At 38.4% G+C, this 18,195-nt stretch overlaps 2 protein-coding genes across 2 annotated transcripts; one reads left to right on the top strand and one right to left on the bottom strand.

Annotated features, from left to right (window-relative positions):
• Positions 1-7,546: 7,546 nt before the first annotated feature.
• LOC123665899 (putative nuclease HARBI1) lies at positions 7,547-8,180 on the bottom strand. The gene is given in 2 exon segments (XM_045600129.1): positions 7,547-7,783; positions 7,863-8,180. Coding segments are annotated over 2 exon segments (555 nt in total).
• A 2,205-nt stretch (positions 8,181-10,385) lies between these two features.
• Positions 10,386-11,537, top strand: LOC123666211 (protein ALP1-like). Its single transcript, XM_045600406.1, has one exon. The coding sequence runs from the start codon at positions 10,512-10,514 to the stop codon at positions 11,283-11,285; it is 774 nt and encodes a 257-aa protein (XP_045456362.1). The 5' UTR covers positions 10,386-10,511; the 3' UTR covers positions 11,286-11,537.
• The last annotated feature ends 6,658 nt before the right edge of the window (positions 11,538-18,195 follow it).

The raw sequence follows: 18,195 nt of genomic DNA, 5'->3' as shown, positions 1-18,195 counted from the left end.
TAAACTGACATTCTATCAAAGAGGACATTATCATCGTTTTGCCCGTCGATGGTACTCCAAAGAAAAATAAATTATTCTTTTTACTGACTGCAGAATGCAGAATTCTTTTTACCAGTCTTGCCAGTTAAGTGGTTAAATGTTAAACTTGCAAATTTTCCTATCTCAATGTCATTATTTTTTAAAATGTTAAGTAAAGTTTTGAATGACGTGTCTTGATATTCGTCTGTCATCAGTTCTGTGTGCATTTTTTTAAATTTTGCCTTGGCTCTTTCGAATCTTTGTTTTATCGGTTTCTGAAATACCAAAATTCTGCTAATGTGGATGTACTTTTTGATCCTCTCTTGATACTGTTTAGAGCAGATAAACTCAATCCCCTCAGGCGTTCTTGCAAGCACTTCCATAACCTCTGATTCTGAGAAAGCACTGTTTTCGCATAAAAGTAATATAATATCTGTATTTCTGTCATAAGAATTGCGATTTTTCTATTGACATTGTTGTTTGTATTGTTTTGCCATCCGTAAAAAATTTCCCGGTTTTTGCGTGATACTTTATCTCCGTGCCGAAGTCGTTTTCGTAGGTTATGCTCATCGGTTTCACCAACTGCATCCACTAGTCCTGACTGTTCTTCCGATAGTGTTGGGCTTTCATCTCGAAGTATTGAATCTCCCCTTTCGGAACAGTCAACCTCGTAGTTCTCAGCCGACCACCTATCGTACCCGACCATTCCACACGAATGACCGGCGCATTTACAAGCTTCAACATGTTCGTCGCCGAGAATGTCTTGTAGTACTTGACGACCATTCCCGGAATAAATATACTCGCGTAGACAAGACAGGCAATTAATGCTTGTTGTCTTGTAGGTTCTTTCTCGAATAATTCGTCCCAATCTAGAGTTAAAACCCCACTGCTTATTGTGACTAATGTAGACGAGGTGCAAATGCCGTCTTCTTGTTCCCTGATGGTAAGCGATGAGTTTATAAGGTCCGTTATAAACTGCTGACACTTCGTTTTGAGACTTTGCGATATACGTACCGACTGGATATACTCCCCCTCCCATGTCTTCAGTGTTGTCTCCAGGCCTTTCTGTGCTGCCTCCCCCGACAGAGTATCTTCTGGTTCGTCCATTTCCCCATCTGACTCTATATCCGCCATCGCCTTCAGTGACCCCAATGCCTTCTGCTCCAGCACATAGTTCAGAGCTTTCTCCTCTCTCGGTTTCTGCCAATTGTATATCCCCGTCTCGTCACGACCCTTCGGTATTTGCTTTCTCGTCAGTTGAGAGTGTTGGTTCTCGTCGTCCGAGTCCGCATTTGTTAAAACACGCTTCATTTTTAAAGTGAACAACGGGATATATTTGCTTACTTTTAAGTTCCTCCTCGATGTCTGCCCTGGTTATGATGTGGTAGTAGTATACTGTCTTGGTGTTCACAGTCGACTGTACCGATCCTACGCCCGGCCATAATAAAAATGTGTGAGAAAAAAAAGAAGTGCCTGTAACAGGATACTAAAGTTGAAACTCGAGTTTGGCGTCAAACCCGTCAGTCTACAAAAGTTAAACTGACATTCTATCAAAGAGGACATTATCATCGTTTTGCCCGTCGATGGTACTCCAAAGAAAAATAAATTATTCTTTTTACTGACTGCAGAATGCAGAATTCTTTTTACCAGTCTTACCAGTTAAGTGGTTAAATGTTAAACTTGCAAATTTTCCTATCTCAATGTCATTATTTTTTAAAATGTTAAGTAAAGTTTTGAATGACGTGTCTTGATATTCGTCTGTCATCAGTTCTGTGTGCATTTTTTTAAATTTTGCCTTGGCTCTTTCGAATCTTTGTTTTATCGGTTCCTGAAATACCAAAATTCTGCTAATGTGGATGTAGTTTTTGATCCTCTCTTGATACTGTTTAGAGCAGATAAACTCAATCCCCTCAGGCGTTCTTGCAAGCACTTCCATAGCCTCTGATTCTGAGAAAGCACTGTTTTCGCATAAAAGTAATATAATATCTGTATTTCTGTCATAAGAATTGCGATTTTTTTCTATTGACATTGTTGTTTGTATTGTTTTGCCGTCCGTATAAAATTTCCCCGTTTTTGCGTGATACTTTATCTCCGTGCCGAAGTCGTTTTCGTAGGTTATGCTCATCGGTTTCACCAACTGCATCCACTAGTCCTGACTGTTCTTCCGATAGTGTTGGGCTTTCATCTCGAAGTATTGAATCTCCCCTTTCGGAACAGTCAACCTCGTAGTTCTCAGCCGACCACCTATCGTACCCGACCATTCCACACGAATGACCGGCGCATTTACAAGCTTCAACATGTTCGTCGCCGAGAATGTCTTGTAGTACTTGACGACCATTCCCGGAATAAATATACTCGCGTAGACAAGACAGGCAATTAATGCTTGTTGTCTTGTAGGTTCTTTCTCGAATAATTCGTCCCAATCTAGAGTTAAAACCCCACTGTTTATTGTGACTAATGTAGACGAGGTGCAAATGTCGTCTTCTTGTTCCCTGATGGTAAGCGATGAGTTTATAAGGTCCGTTATAAACTGCTGACACTTCGTTTTGAGACTTTGCGATATACGTACCGACTGGATATACTCCCCCTCCCATGTCTTCAGTGTTGTCTCCAGGCCTTTCTGTGCTGCCTCCCCCGACAGAGTATCTTCTGGTTCGTCCATTTCCCCATCTGACTCTATATCCGCCATCGCCTTCAGTGACCCCAATCCCTTCTGCTCCAGCACATAGTTCAGAGCTTTCTCCTCTCTCGGTTTCTGCCAATTGTATATCCCCGTCTCGTCACGACCCTTCGGTATTTGCTTTCTCGTCAGTTGAGAGTGTTGGTTCTCGTCGTCCGAGTCCGCATTTGTTAAAACACGCTTCATTTTTAAAGTGAACAACGGGATATATTTGCTTACTTTTAAGTTCCTCCTCGATGTCTGCCCTGGTTATGATGTGGTAGTAGTATACTGTCTTGGTGTTCACAGTCGACTGTACCGATCCTACGCCCGGCCATAATAAAAATGTGTGAGAAAAAAAAGAAGTGCCTGTAACAGGATACTAAAGTTGAAACTCGAGTTTGGCGTCAAACCCGTCAGTCTACAAAAGTTAAACTGACATTCTATCAAAGAGGACATTATCATCGTTTTGCCCGTCGATGGTACTCCAAAGAAAAATAAATTATTCTTTTTACTGACTGCAGAATGCAGAATTCTTTTTACCAGTCTTACCAGTTAAGTGGTTAAATGTTAAACTTGCAAATTTTCCTATCTCAATGTCATTATTTTTTAAAATGTTAAGTAAAGTTTTGAATGACGTGTCTTGATATTCGTCTGTCATCAGTTCTGTGTGCATTTTTTTAAATTTTGCCTTGGCTCTTTCGAATCTTTGTTTTATCGGTTCCTGAAATACCAAAATTCTGCTAATGTGGATGTAGTTTTTGATCCTCTCTTGATACTGTTTAGAGCAGATAAACTCAATCCCCTCAGGCGTTCTTGCAAGCACTTCCATAGCCTCTGATTCTGAGAAAGCACTGTTTTCGCATAAAAGTAATATAATATCTGTATTTCTGTCATAAGAATTGCGATTTTTTTCTATTGACATTGTTGTTTGTATTGTTTTGCCGTCCGTATAAAATTTCCCCGTTTTTGCGTGATACTTTATCTCCGTGCCGAAGTCGTTTTCGTAGGTTATGCTCATCGGTTTCACCAACTGCATCCACTAGTCCTGACTGTTCTTCCGATAGTGTTGGGCTTTCATCTCGAAGTATTGAATCTCCCCTTTCGGAACAGTCAACCTCGTAGTTCTCAGCCGACCACCTATCGTACCCGACCATTCCACACGAATGACCGGCGCATTTACAAGCTTCAACATGTTCGTCGCCGAGAATGTCTTGTAGTACTTGACGACCATTCCCGGAATAAATATACTCGCGTAGACAAGACAGGCAATTAATGCTTGTTGTCTTGTAGGTTCTTTCTCGAATAATTCGTCCCAATCTAGAGTTAAAACCCCACTGCTTATTGTGACTAATGTAGACGAGGTGCAAATGCCGTCTTCTTGTTCCCTGATGGTAAGCGATGAGTTTATAAGGTCCGTTATAAACTGCTGACACTTCGTTTTGAGACTTTGCGATATACGTACCGACTGGATATACTCCCCCTCCCATGTCTTCAGTGTTGTCTCCAGGCCTTTCTGTGCTGCCTCCCCCGACAGAGTATCTTCTGGTTCGTCCATTTCCCCATCTGACTCTATATCCGCCATCGCCTTCAGTGACCCCAATCCCTTCTGCTCCAGCACATAGTTCAGAGCTTTCTCCTCTCTCGGTTTCTGCCAATTGTATATCCCCGTCTCGTCACGACCCTTCGGTATTTGCTTTCTCGTCAGTTGAGAGTGTTGGTTCTCGTCGTCCGAGTCCGCATTTGTTAAAACACGCTTCATTTTTAAAGTGAACAACGGGATATATTTGCTTACTTTTAAGTTCCTCCTCGATGTCTGCCCTGGTTATGATGTGGTAGTAGTATACTGTCTTGGTGTTCACAGTCGACTGTACCGATCCTACGCCCGGCCATAATAAAAATGTGTGAGAAAAAAAAGAAGTGCCTGTAACAGGATACTAAAGTTGAAACTCGAGTTTGGCGTCAAACCCGTCAGTCTACAAAAGTTAAACTGACATTCTATCAAAGAGGACATTATCATCGTTTTGCCCGTCGATGGTACTCCAAAGAAAAATAAATTATTCTTTTTACTGACTGCAGAATGCAGAATTCTTTTTACCAGTCTTACCAGTTAAGTGGTTAAATGTTAAACTTGCAAATTTTCCTATCTCAATGTCATTATTTTTTAAAATGTTAAGTAAAGTTTTGAATGACGTGTCTTGATATTCGTCTGTCATCAGTTCTGTGTGCATTTTTTTAAATTTTGCCTTGGCTCTTTCGAATCTTTGTTTTATCGGTTCCTGAAATACCAAAATTCTGCTAATGTGGATGTAGTTTTTGATCCTCTCTTGATACTGTTTAGAGCAGATAAACTCAATCCCCTCAGGCGTTCTTGCAAGCACTTCCATAGCCTCTGATTCTGAGAAAGCACTGTTTTCGCATAAAAGTAATATAATATCTGTATTTCTGTCATAAGAATTGCGATTTTTTTCTATTGACATTGTTGTTTGTATTGTTTTGCCGTCCGTATAAAATTTCCCCGTTTTTGCGTGATACTTTATCTCCGTGCCGAAGTCGTTTTCGTAGGTTATGCTCATCGGTTTCACCAACTGCATCCACTAGTCCTGACTGTTCTTCCGATAGTGTTGGGCTTTCATCTCGAAGTATTGAATCTCCCCTTTCGGAACAGTCGACCTCGTAGTTCTCAGCCGACCACCTATCGTACCCGACCATTCCACACGAATGACCGGCGCATTTACAAGCTTCAACATGTTCGTCGCCGAGAATGTCTTGTAGTACTTGACGACCATTCCCGGAATAAATATACTCGCGTAGACAAGACAGGCAATTAATGCTTGTTGTCTTGTAGGTTCTTTCTCGAATAATTCGTCCCAATCTAGAGTTAAAACCCCACTGCTTATTGTGACTAATGTAGACGAGGTGCAAATGCCGTCTTCTTGTTCCCTGATGGTAAGCGATGAGTTTATAAGGTCCGTTATAAACTGCTGACACTTCGTTTTGAGACTTTGCGATATACGTACCGACTGGATATACTCCCCCTCCCATGTCTTCAGTGTTGTCTCCAGGCCTTTCTGTGCTGCCTCCCCCGACAGAGTATCTTCTGGTTCGTCCATTTCCCCATCTGACTCTATATCGGCCATCGCCTTCAGTGACCCCAATCCCTTCTGCTCCAGCACATAGTTCAGAGCTTTCTCATCTCTCAGTTTCTGCCAATTGTATATACCCGTCTCGTCTTGACCCTTCGGTATTGGCTTCCTCGTCAGTTGAGAGTGTTGGTTCTCGTCGTCCGAGTCCGCATTTGTTAAAACACGCTTCATTTTTAAAGTGAACAACGGGATATATTTGCTTACTTTTAAGTTCCTCCTCGATGTCTGCCCTGGTTATGATGTGGTAGTAGTATACTGTCTTGGCGTTCACAGTCGACTGTACCGATCCTACGCCCGGCCATAATAAAAATGTGTGAGAAAAAAAAAGAAGTGCCTGGAACGGAAACAAACATTCCAAACTGGGGGTGGTCCACCACCTGCTACTGACCCACCAACTGGTGATGACATAGCAGTGTGGCTCCCTCATGAGTTTACTGTAGACTCAAATGAGTTTGATTCGGATAACCAGGTACATCAACATACACATACTTGTTCAATAAGTATTCCATCTGCTGTAAAGAAATATGTATATAACTATATTAATTCTTGTTTCAGCTATTAACTGCCAATAAAATGGAACACCCAATTCTAGTCCCTAAATCACCACTTCTCTGTGAGAATCCTGAACCAGAAATAGACATGGTATGTGTATTATACAGTTGGCAATAAGTTGTAGCCAAATTCTGTTACCAATTATGATCTTATACATTGTAATGTAATGCAAAATAAATAATTTTAACTTGATTATTTTAGATGTCACAACCAGGCACATCTACGAAGACCACACACAACACACCAACAAGTACCTTATTCGTAAATATGACACGTTTTTATACTTCATTTGCATCCTATTGCGTGCATTAAACTGCAAGTACCTAAATAATTTTAATAATATTCTTGCAGGTGACACCAGCAATTACCTCTAAACAACTAGACATACAACAGATCACCACCACACCAACAAAGAAAAAAGTAAAGAGTCCGAATTGTAAATTAAAACATAAACTGGTATATTATTTTTATCTTTATTATTTTTTTTTATCCTAATACATACCTATAGTAAATAATATTTATATCTGTTTGTGGCACTTAAATCAAGATTTAGTATAGACATGTAATCTGAATAATCAATTATATATATACAAACTAAAAATGAATTTAATAAACTGATGTTAGTGAACTTAGTACAATATAGTAGAATCAATTATTATTTATGATACATACATTGTTGTTTTGATGTAATTTAACATTTCTTATTTTAGATACAACAAGGGCAGTTCAAGTGCAGCACTACAAATAGCAGAAAATGAAATTGTCTGCAGAAAGGAACTCGACGAGGCGCAGATGGCAGTCGAAAAACAAAAATTAAAAAAATTACTATTAAAAGAACAATTAATAAAAAGTAAATTAGAATATTATAAAAATAAATAAATTGATTGCATCGTACAGTATTTTTTATTATCAACTATTCACTAAAATGTCTCCTAATAAAAGTTTGTAATGCAGCATTAGCACTAGCATTACTCCTTGGAACTTCTCTAGACACTTCTCTGTTATATTCGACCCCACTCTCTAACTGCACATCGCCATGGTCCACTGCAATATTGTGAAGCACAGCTAAAGCAACTATTGTGGTATTCACATTTTGTAGCTTGTAGGTCATGCCAAATAGAAGGCATTGAAAACGTTGCTTCCAGACTCCAAAGCAATGTTCTACAGTATTTCATGTAGCAATATGTGCTTCATTATATTTTTCCTCACTTCGGTTCCGAGGCCTTAGAATGGGAGTGAACAGATAATGTTCTTATTTGTATCCAGAGTCACCTAAAATTCGTCCTCTAAATGACCCTGTCTCAAAACGCTCTTTGAGTGATGATTCATTAAAAATTCGGGAATCATGAGTGCTACCTCTCCATCTGGCAACAATATCTCGGATGCGGAGATGTGCATCACAAGTTACCTGTGATAAACAAAACATTACAATTTGATAGGAAAATATTATAGTGTTCTATAAAAAAAGTAATAGGATGAAAAAATACCTGAACATTGAGTGAATAAAATCCTTTTCTATTTATATAATATTGGACTGCATCACCTCCACATTTGCGGATTTTGATATGAGTACAGTCAATACAACCAATTACAGTTGGGAAGCTTCGAATTCTATATAATTCTCCCATCATACGCTCTTCTTCAGCAAAAGTACTGGGCATTTTAATAAAAGAAGCTGAGTGTCGTGCAAGTGCACGTGCAACTCGGGTACAAATCCGACTGGTGGTTGCTTGCGACAATCCATGGTGGTCTCCAGCATCTTCTTGGACCTGTAATGGCAATATAGGATTTACACAAGGATTCATGTCGTACCTACAATAATTTCGTTTATGGTTTTGTAACATAATATATTGTTCAGAATGTAAAAACTTACCTCTCGACGACCCCAACATCTTATTGCCGTTAAAACTTGGATTTCAGGTGATGTACCAGAACCTCTTCTATCTAAGTTGAGATCATCACGTACTAAGTTAATTATGGAAGCCGCAGTAGATTTCTTAAAGCGATAACGCTTCCGAAAGTCTTCGTCATTCAAAGAAAACGGATCACTCCTGCTTTTGTACACTTTTCTTCGAATAATGCAATTTTTAAAGTTATTTATTTATTACAAGAAACAACTTTACAAAATAACATTGACAAACAATTTGTATGTCAAACGCCAGTTTCTTATTAATCAGCTGTTGTGAGTTCGGCCATCTTGCATCTTATAGTACTGTTAGGGCACTTTCACATGACAACGCGGCGGCAACGTTTTTCGCCGCCGCGGTGCCGCAGGAGCAGCGGTGTTTCACCGCAGCGCCAGCGACGCAAACGCGGCTTACGGGGCAGGACTGTAGAACAGTCTCGCTCGATCAGTTCGACAGAATGGACAACAGCTAGGTTGTTGCGACGATTTGTTTTGTGCTTGCACGTCGTCGTCGTAAAAAGAGAAAAACACGAACTATTTGGATCGATCCCTTTTTATCTGCAAGGAAAAGTAACGGAAAGTTTTATTGTGATTATGAGAGCTTGAGAAAAAATCCTAAGAAAATGCGTACTTATTTTCGTATGAGCATTGATACATTTGATCAATTATTAGAACGCCTCCACAACAGTTTGCAGAAGAACGATACAAATATGAGGGAATGTATTTCATTGTCACCTCCGGAAATGTTAATGGTGACATTAACGTAAGTAATAAAAAATAGAATATAATATGAAATTAAGTTTTATTTAGTAAGTTAAGGCACAAAGTAAGGCAATAAGGTTAAGTATTAGATAGTCCCTGAGTAGACTTGGGTAACTCATGAGTGAGTGATACAAATGAAACATATCTTTTCAAGTGAGCTAGTCTTTCATCAGCTCACTTACGTTTCAAATATATCTCCAGCTCACTAGTTTTATGATTCATTTTCGAGAAACTGACGTACTGAGCGGGAGTAAACGAGACTGAGCTAGTGAGCCACTCGATCGGACGATGGCGTTTATCATGCGAAAGAGAGAGATAGTTAGTTATGGCTCTGTATCTATTCGACTCATATTTCACAAGGTCATAGACTCAATCGTCTTGCTTTGAACAAGCGAAAAAGTATTTTTTTACAACCACATAAGGTTGCATTTTGGTTGCTTTATAAAATTATTTCACTGAGCTAAATGAGCTGAAGAGCTAAATGAGTGATATTTGCATTTTGGTTGCTTTATAAAATTATTTCACTGAGCTAAATGAGCTGAAGAGCTAAATGAGTGATATATATCCTAAGATCAAAATGATATATATCTCTCTTTTCTTTTCAGTGATATAAACTTCGCATGGCTATCCCTGAGCCTACATTAATTGAACTTTGGCATTGTTTCATCGGACATTTGTGACACATCACTAATCGGTGATGTGACCTGTGTCAGAGAACTTGTAGAAGGCGTACTTTGGTAACTATCGTATGTCGAAGTATTATATCCAGACTGATAGCCGTAATTCAAGATGTCTTGCCATACAGAGTTCGGGTACTGAATTTCTGTTATAATTTGTAGTACTCTAGACTGAAACTGCAACACTTGTTGGTCATTAAATTTTTCGAGGCTTGGCAATAGACTTTTAAAAAAAGATAAGTGTCTGTTATCCTGCTCTTTTTTATCTTTTTTCAAAATATTTAGAACTTCCGTTTCAAACTCATCAGGTTTGAGTTTGCGACGCGATGTTTTCGAAGAGCTGGGTTCATTAATTTCCGTTGAAAGGCGATTTTCATTAGGAGATTCTTCGGGTGCTGGTTCTTCTTGATTCTGAGTTACACTGTTTGTGGCAATACTTGAATGTGTCTCAGCAGGAGCAATTTTTATCAAAAATTTTAATTGTTCAAAAAAATGATATTTTTTTATTGCACTTGCAGCAGATCCAGATTTCTTTGTTTTTATCTTTGTTAGGTATTTAAAAAAATTGTCCTTCACATTTTTCCATTTCTTAAAGACTGATTTACCTGAAAAAAAAAAAAAAAAAAAAAATAAAGTGACACAACTTATAATTTTTTTTGTTTTTCAGATATTTGGCCAAGGGACATACATTTGTTCACCTGCACGAAAATTTCAAGCTTGGAATATCTACTGTTGGTGTAATAATAAGATGCACATGCAAAGCGATTTGGAATGAACTTTTACAAGAATCTATGCCAGAATTAACAACACAGCGATTGAAAAAAATCGCAAGAGAGTACGAATTTAAAGCTAACTTTCCTCATTGCGTTGGCGCTATGGACGGCAAACATATCCGAATGATTAAACCTAACCGTAGTGGGTCACTTTTTTTCAACTACAAAGAGTTTTTCTCTATAGTATTATTTGCTGTAGTGGATGCAAGCTACATGTTTACTTATATAGATGTGGGCTCATATGGAAAAGAGTGTGACTCAACGATTTTTCAAAATTCTACATTATATGGTCATCCACAACACGAACAAATAAAACTACCGCACCCAGAACCATTATCAAGCACTCGAAGTGGAGATATGCTTTTTGTTTTTGTTGCCGACGAGGCTTTTGGTTTGAGTCCATATATCATGCGTCCTTATAGTGGAAGAAATTTGCCGACGCCAAAACGTGTTTTTAATTATCGCCTCTCAAGAGCCAGGCGGTACGTAGAATGTGCCTTTGGCATATTGTCCAATAAATGGAGAATTTTTCATCGTCCTTTAAACGTGAATACAGACTTAGCAATCGACATTGTAAAGTGTTGCTGCATTTTGCATAATTTCGTCAGAGCCAGAGATGGAGGTAATGCTAGTGAATCAATAGCGGTGGTAGATTATGAAGACGTGATCATCGACATTACACAATCACAAGCTATAACGAGAGTTTCAGCAGCCAATATGATACGTGATATGTTCCCCGACTATTTTATGAGCGAAGAAGGGGCACTGCCTTGGCAATTACATGTAATTTAATCACTACCTGTAATAAGTTGGTATTTTGTGATAGAAAATCGACAACTATAGCGCGTACGAGTTAACATGAGACTCCGCTGGAATGCGACCCCCGTCCCGAGTCCCCGCACCGCGTCCCGCTCTCGCCTTGCCAGCTTAGTACCGATAGCATCTTTGTTACGGATACGCGCCCCAATTCTCGTTTGATAATTTTGATAATTGTTTGTTGTTTTGTTTATTTTGTTTGTTTTTATTATCTTTGTTTTTATGAAATACCTTTTTCGATTTTTTTAAATGTTGCAAAAAAATAATGTTATAACCTATTGTAGAAAGTAAATAAAACTGTTACTTGGTTGGAATTATATTCAATTATTTTATTTATTTGAAAAGGCAACAGTAAATTATAAAAGCGACAGCCGAAGGTTGCAAAAAAAAGCAAAGATTTATTTAAAATTAAATTTATTACTACTAAATTATAATTAATTATTTACACGTGACAATTGTTCGATGTGAGAAACAAGAGTGACTTAAAATTAAAGATCGCTCAGTCGGAGCATCGGGTTGTTTTGGTTTCTTCGTGTTGGGTCGCCACACACGGTGCCCAGGTGCGATGCTCAGGTGCGATGCCACGGTAGGAAAGTTTTGTAACAACCTCCGGCTACCGATGCGAGACGTGGGAATGTTTCGAAGAAAACTCCGGTCAGCAAATCCCGACATAGAGCGTTTCGTAACACCTCCCCCCGTAGTTCAGTGACTATTGAAAACCTTCGGTTGAGATGGTCGCTGAGATGGTTCTAGGATCCACTTTTACTACTCGTTGGTCTACGGATCTTAGGTCCGACATCGCATATGCTGCATCAGGAACATTACCCTTACTTCTTTTGGAATTACTTCTGGTATTGACATTTCGTATTCGTAGTCGTCGGCTTGCTACGACGGCGAAGAGTGCTACGATACTCAATAGTAGTATTATGTAGACTGGAATCGTAGTATGATATAGTGATGGGTCAATGGCTTGTTCCAGATGAATTGGAGTCTGTGTGGAGATCTTCGTGTGGATTGCATGAAGATTTTTCAGATCAACGGAGTTTAAGATGAAACGTGGGTATTCTTGATTCTTCGGCTCTTTATACTGAGGCATTTCCATGATCTTCACAGGATGTCCTTCGATGTGCTCGTTAGTGTTAGCTATAGTAAATTCTGGTGTTTTTAGATAACAGTTAAATGGGATGGTAGCTAAGTAACTTCCTTGTAGCGTCCTGTACAATTCTTGGCCGCAGGTTATTTTGACTTTGGTTGGCTTCGGGAAACATAGTGTATAGTGTTTGTCGTCTAGTTGTTCAAGGGCTTCTTTCTTCAATGATACTGAAGTTGGATTGCAGAATTCGTGCAGTTGCTGTTTGTTGATCAGATGCTGGATACAGTCGGGATCACTTTTGATTTTATACTTTGATTGTGCTTCACAGAGAAACCATGAGTTTACCTTCGGGCATTCAGCCTCCATGTACATATAATCTGTTCCAGAAGTTGCTATGTAAGGTAAGGGTGGTACAAGGACTTTATTATTTTTATTAGGGATAATAGCTAATTTGTATAGATCAAAATTGGATGGGTAGGTAATCGGCACCTTAATAACTATAATTATCTGATTATCTGCGTAAAAATAACCTAATTTAATTATATCATAGAAATCTCTAAAATCTACGTTAATGACCTCATCTTTAGGATACAAGGCCTTCAACTTACTTAATATACTTTTTACTTCTCTAACATTCAATACGGAATGTGGCGTACCCGATGTACGAATAAAAGCTAATATATTTTCTAACCTATATAATTCTTGAGATAAATCATCGACGTTATCTCCTAAAATAATAAGATGTTGCGCCAAATGAGCGTATTTAATTGAGTTGTTGTCCCTATTCGTATATTTAGTCATAATGTCCTTAAGAACCAAATTTATTTTCTCTTGATTTTTCGCTAAATTATCAATTGCCTTGGAACTATGAAGGATCCAATCCTTATCAAGTGTTATATGGTTATTGATTTCAGATTCTAATTTTTGTTCGTTATTTTGTAGTACTTTAATTGCATTATTATATTTAATAGCGTCAGTATAATCGAGATTGCCGGAAATCGATTTAATTACAGATCCGAGTCCATCGATGAGACCTCTTTTATTACGATTTGGCTTAAAGCTTAATAATTGCTCGTATATCTCATTTAATTTAGTGTGTAAATGATCAATATGTGGATCATATAAAGATTGCGTTATATTATTTAATTGAGGCCTAATTTCAAGTAATTGAATTTTAACTAACTTAATTTGTATGGAAATATTATTCAGATCAATATTGTTTAAGAAGGAGTGATAATGAGCTACGATTTTCGTGGATCCTAATCTAAAAGGAAGGATTCCAGGTCCGTCGTCCAAGGAGTCAATCGTTATGTCTTGTCCTTTGGTCAGTTGAAGCAGGATCGGTAGAAATAGTGTCCTGTAACAATTTCGAGTCTTTAGGACTTCTTTTCAGGCGAGATTTAGCGACGGCGCCACGTTTCTTTTTAGTAAAAATATGGATGGGAAGGTCGGCAAGAACAGTGTCCTGAGTATAGCGTGGTGCCAGTTTTTGTCGGTTAGCTAATGGGTTTCGAATAAAAACTTGTTGGTCGGGGTGATACTCTTTTTCAGGCTCGCGGTCTTTGTTTCTATTCTCAGTTAATTCGGTCCTATTATGTAAGGCTGTTTCATTAATTATTTCGTATACATTAGTCATTCGTTTTCTATGTTCTAACAAGTATTGTTGTAGGAGGTGTTCTGTCAAGTCGATGTCTAGTGGGTCACGTGGGTCAAAATGTCCTGTTATTAAGTCTATAGGTCTACATTTAGTGAAGCTGTGAATGGAGCTATTGTATGCAAGTATTGCGTAGGGCATTAGATTTATAATCGGTTCATTAGTTTTCTCAATTTTCAGAATCCTAAGATGCTCCAGAATGGTTGAGTGGAATCTTTCTACTATTCCATTATCATTCGGAGTGTGAGCAAGAATTTTGTGATGCTGGATTTTATGGAGACGTGTGAATTCGGAAAATAGCTGGTTTGAGAATTCTGGACCTTGATCCGTAACTATTGTTAAGGGGACGCCATGATGGGTACAAAACTTAAGTAACGACTGAACTACACTTAAGGCTGTGCTATCTCTAAGATAGTACGCTTGAGCATATTTCGAAAAAGCATCAACTAGAGAAAGGTATTTTTCATTTTGAACAGTAAAGAGATCGAGATGAAGTATCTCGAATGGTTTACTAGGAGGGGGTACTATGGAAAATCTTTGCTTAATAGGGTGACGATCGTATTTTGCACATCCGCAGACATTGCATTCATTAATATATTTTGTAATATGTTCTTTCATCTTAGGCCAGTAGAACTTGGACGATAGAGCTAAGAAACATTCATTAATGCCACGATGGTTAGTTTTACCTTCGTGATATTTTTGTATGATTTCTTGTTGGTTTAAATAATCTTTGATATTTTCTAATTCAACTTTAGTTAATACTAATTTCATAGCGGAGCTTTTGAATTTACTTTGAATGATAGGAATTATTTTATACATAGCTAAAGGAGGATGAATGATCAAACCAGTCTGGACTTTCGGGTTTACATATTCCTTAATGGCATTGACAACATCTTCCTCAAGGTTTGACTCTGATAGTTGAATAGTCGTTTTTGTGTGTGTCTCAAAAGGTTTTGTCACCGTCGGTCGCTTTTTAATGTCTCCTACTAAAATAAAACATATCTGTCTATTAAATTTATTCAGTGGGTCGTCTGAGATGGGGATCTCGAGTATTGGGTTTTCATTACTAGTGTGGGCTGTTGCTGTACTAGATCCACTTAATGATGGTGGTCTCTCGGAAGGATTAACCATAATAGAACTGGTATCTTCGTTGTTAATTTCGATACGGGATAAAGCATCGGCGTTAACGTTATACTTGCCTTGCTTATAAACTGTAGTGAAATTATATTCGCTTAATTTTAGCCTCCAACGCGTTAATCTAGAATTTGGTTCTTTTAAATTCATAACCCATTGCAATGGCTTATGATCTGTAACTATCTTAAATTTTCTTCCGAATAAGTAAGGCCGAAAATATTTCGTAGCCCATACTATTGCTAAAAGTTCTTTCTCAATGGTACTGTAGTTAATTTCACTAGAGTTTAAGGTACGTGACGCGTAGGCGATTGGCTTATCACTGCCTATAGTGCCCTGGGAAAGTACAGCACCAATCGCAAAATTCGAGGCATCTGTAGTCAGTATGAAGTCTTTGTCAAAGTCGGGGTATTGCAATATAGGGTCATTTGTCAAGAGTTTTTTACAAGTCTCGAAACAGTCTACATAATTTATATCATTAGGTGTTATCTTTGAGCCTTTCTTTAAGCATTGAGTCATAGGCTTTGTTATTTTGGCGAAATCAGGAATAAATTTTCTATAATAGCCTAATAATCCTAGAAATCGTTTTATTTCAGTGGCTGTTTTTGGCAAGGGAAACTTTTTGATAGCCGCGATCTTGTCAGGGTTTGGTTTAATTCCATCTTTACTGATTATATGGCCTAAATATGCAGTTTCTAGTTTTAAAAATTCCGACTTATCTAATTGAATCTTGAAGTTAGATTCTCGTAACCTTTTAAAAACCTTTTCCAAATTCACCATATGCTCTTGCAATGAAACGCTAAATACTATGATATCGTCAAGATAAACAAGACATATTACGTTTTGGAGATCTCTAAGGACATTATCCATAACTCGTTGGAATGTGGACGGAGAATTTTTAAGTCCCATAGGCATTCTTAAAAATTCAAAATGCCCATGTTCTACGTTAAATGCCGTTTTCGGAATGTCGTCAGGGTTCATCTCGACTTGGTAAAAGCCGCTAGCAAGATCTAAAGTGGTAAAGTAATGACAGTTACCAAGCTTATCAAGGACATCGGATATATTAGGAATAGGGTATTTATCGTCAATGGTTTTTTCGTTGATTTTTCTAAAGTCTACGACTATGCGCCATTTAGTTTTTCCCGACGCATCGGCCTTCTTAGGAACCACCCAGATAGGTGAGCTCCAAGCTGATTGTGACGGTCGTATTATACCCTGATCTAGCGTCTTAGTTATTTGATCTTGTACCTCTTGTCTATGAATGAATGGATATCGATAAGATTTAGTGTAAACCGGAACCTCATCGGTTGTACGTATACTATGTTTAATTTTGTTAGTGAAAGTCAAGGGTTCACCTTCGATATAGAAAACATCTGCATAACGAGCGCAAAGGGACTCTAAATTTACGCGTTCTTCAGGATTTAAATGGTCGGTACGAAGGCGAGATAAAACTTCCGATACGCGATCGCGTGATTGTTCGGTGCGCGTGCACTTGATATTAAATATTTCCGCACTGACGGGCTTGTCCATTGAAAAAATTACGTCATGTTTAGTCGGGTTACTAACTTCTACAAAGCAACGATTATTAGTAACCGTGGTTACACAATAATTAATATGACAATTAGAAATAATTTGCTCCGGAATATACGCATCACCATCTTGAAAATTTACCGGTATTCTAATTAGCTTAGACGAGTTTGCGGGTATTATTTCCTCGTATAGATTACAATTACGTGAGTCGTACATGAGTAACGGAATTTTAGACTGTCTTGTAACGAGCATTTTATTTTTTAAATCAATACTAGATTCTAATTTCTCTAATAAATCATAACCAATTAATCCGTCAAAATAATCATGGAATTTATAAATGAATAAAGTAATATCGTTGCTTTCGTTAAATTCCGTAAAACAAGGTACAGTTATTGAATAATCATTTCGCGTAGTGGCATGAATATTAGTTACTTCGAAAGGATCGTAGTTGCACGGTAAATGAGAAAAATACTTTTCTACGGCTAGCGGACTGATAAAAGACTGGTTGGCACCGGTATCGATAAGAAATTTAAGGGGTGGATTAGCTATTTGAATGTAGGGTAATTGACGTTGCGTATGTAGATTAATTTCTATTTTGGTTTTTCTGATTTTGTAATAATCTGAAAATCCTCATTATTGTTTGTAGCGTTTTTGTCATTAGGTTCGTCTTGCGGGGGTAGCTCTTCGGGGTAGCAAGGATAGTAAGAACTGTCGGTAAATTCAGGTTGATCATAAAAGTCTGGTTCGTATTGATAATAGTCGTAGCAGTCATAGTAAGGTTGGTATTGTTCAGCCGGATCGTAAAATTCATTGAAATTTACCTCGCGAGACTTAAAATAGTTAGATGGGGGTGGATTTCCGTTTCTAGTCCAGTTGTAAGGTGTCTGTGAGGGGAACGGCTTAGATACGTAGTGGCTAACGCCACTCATAGGAGTAGCCTTGGTGTTCGCGTTATTATAGTTATACCCTGGATTTTTAGGTGGTAATCTAAATACGTTACTTTGTGGTCTATAGTTAGGCGGGGGTGCAGCGAAAATTTGTTGAGTGCGCGTAGGACCACTGAAATGAGGCGGTTGGGGCTTCCAACTCGGCATTGGCCTCGGTGGCTGTTGTACGTTAAAAGTTCGAGAGGGTCCAGCGGGGGTATTAAATTGCCTTGACGGACCGGGCATACTAAAAGGCTTTGAAGGATTAAAACCGAAAGTGCGCGGGGGTGCTATAGGCATTTGCGGTAGAAAGCTATTAGAAAATTTTGGTTGATGATTAAATGAAGACGTAGACTGCAACTTTCTCTCAGGAAGGTGATCGTTGCGCTGCTGTAAATACAACGTATTCATCTCGTCGTTGACGTATTCAAGGGCATCTTCGATAGTTTCAGGTCGCATACATCTTATGCGAGCTCCTAGAGGGTCGCGGAGACCGCGAAGGTACGATCTAAGGGTTAACTTTTTATACAAGGTTCGTTTTGCTTCAATAGT

This window comes from Melitaea cinxia, chromosome 25 (assembly GCF_905220565.1).
Source record: "Melitaea cinxia chromosome 25, ilMelCinx1.1, whole genome shotgun sequence".
Lineage (NCBI taxonomy): Eukaryota > Metazoa > Arthropoda > Insecta > Lepidoptera > Nymphalidae > Melitaea > Melitaea cinxia.
Note: the sequence above shows the minus strand (reverse complement) of the source record. Positions and strands in the feature narration are given on the sequence as shown.

Excerpts from the sequence above, each read along its gene's own strand:
- LOC123666211 (XM_045600406.1), top strand. The coding sequence starts at position 10,512 with ATGCCAGAATTAACAACACAGCGATTGAAAAAAATCGCAAGAGAGTAC.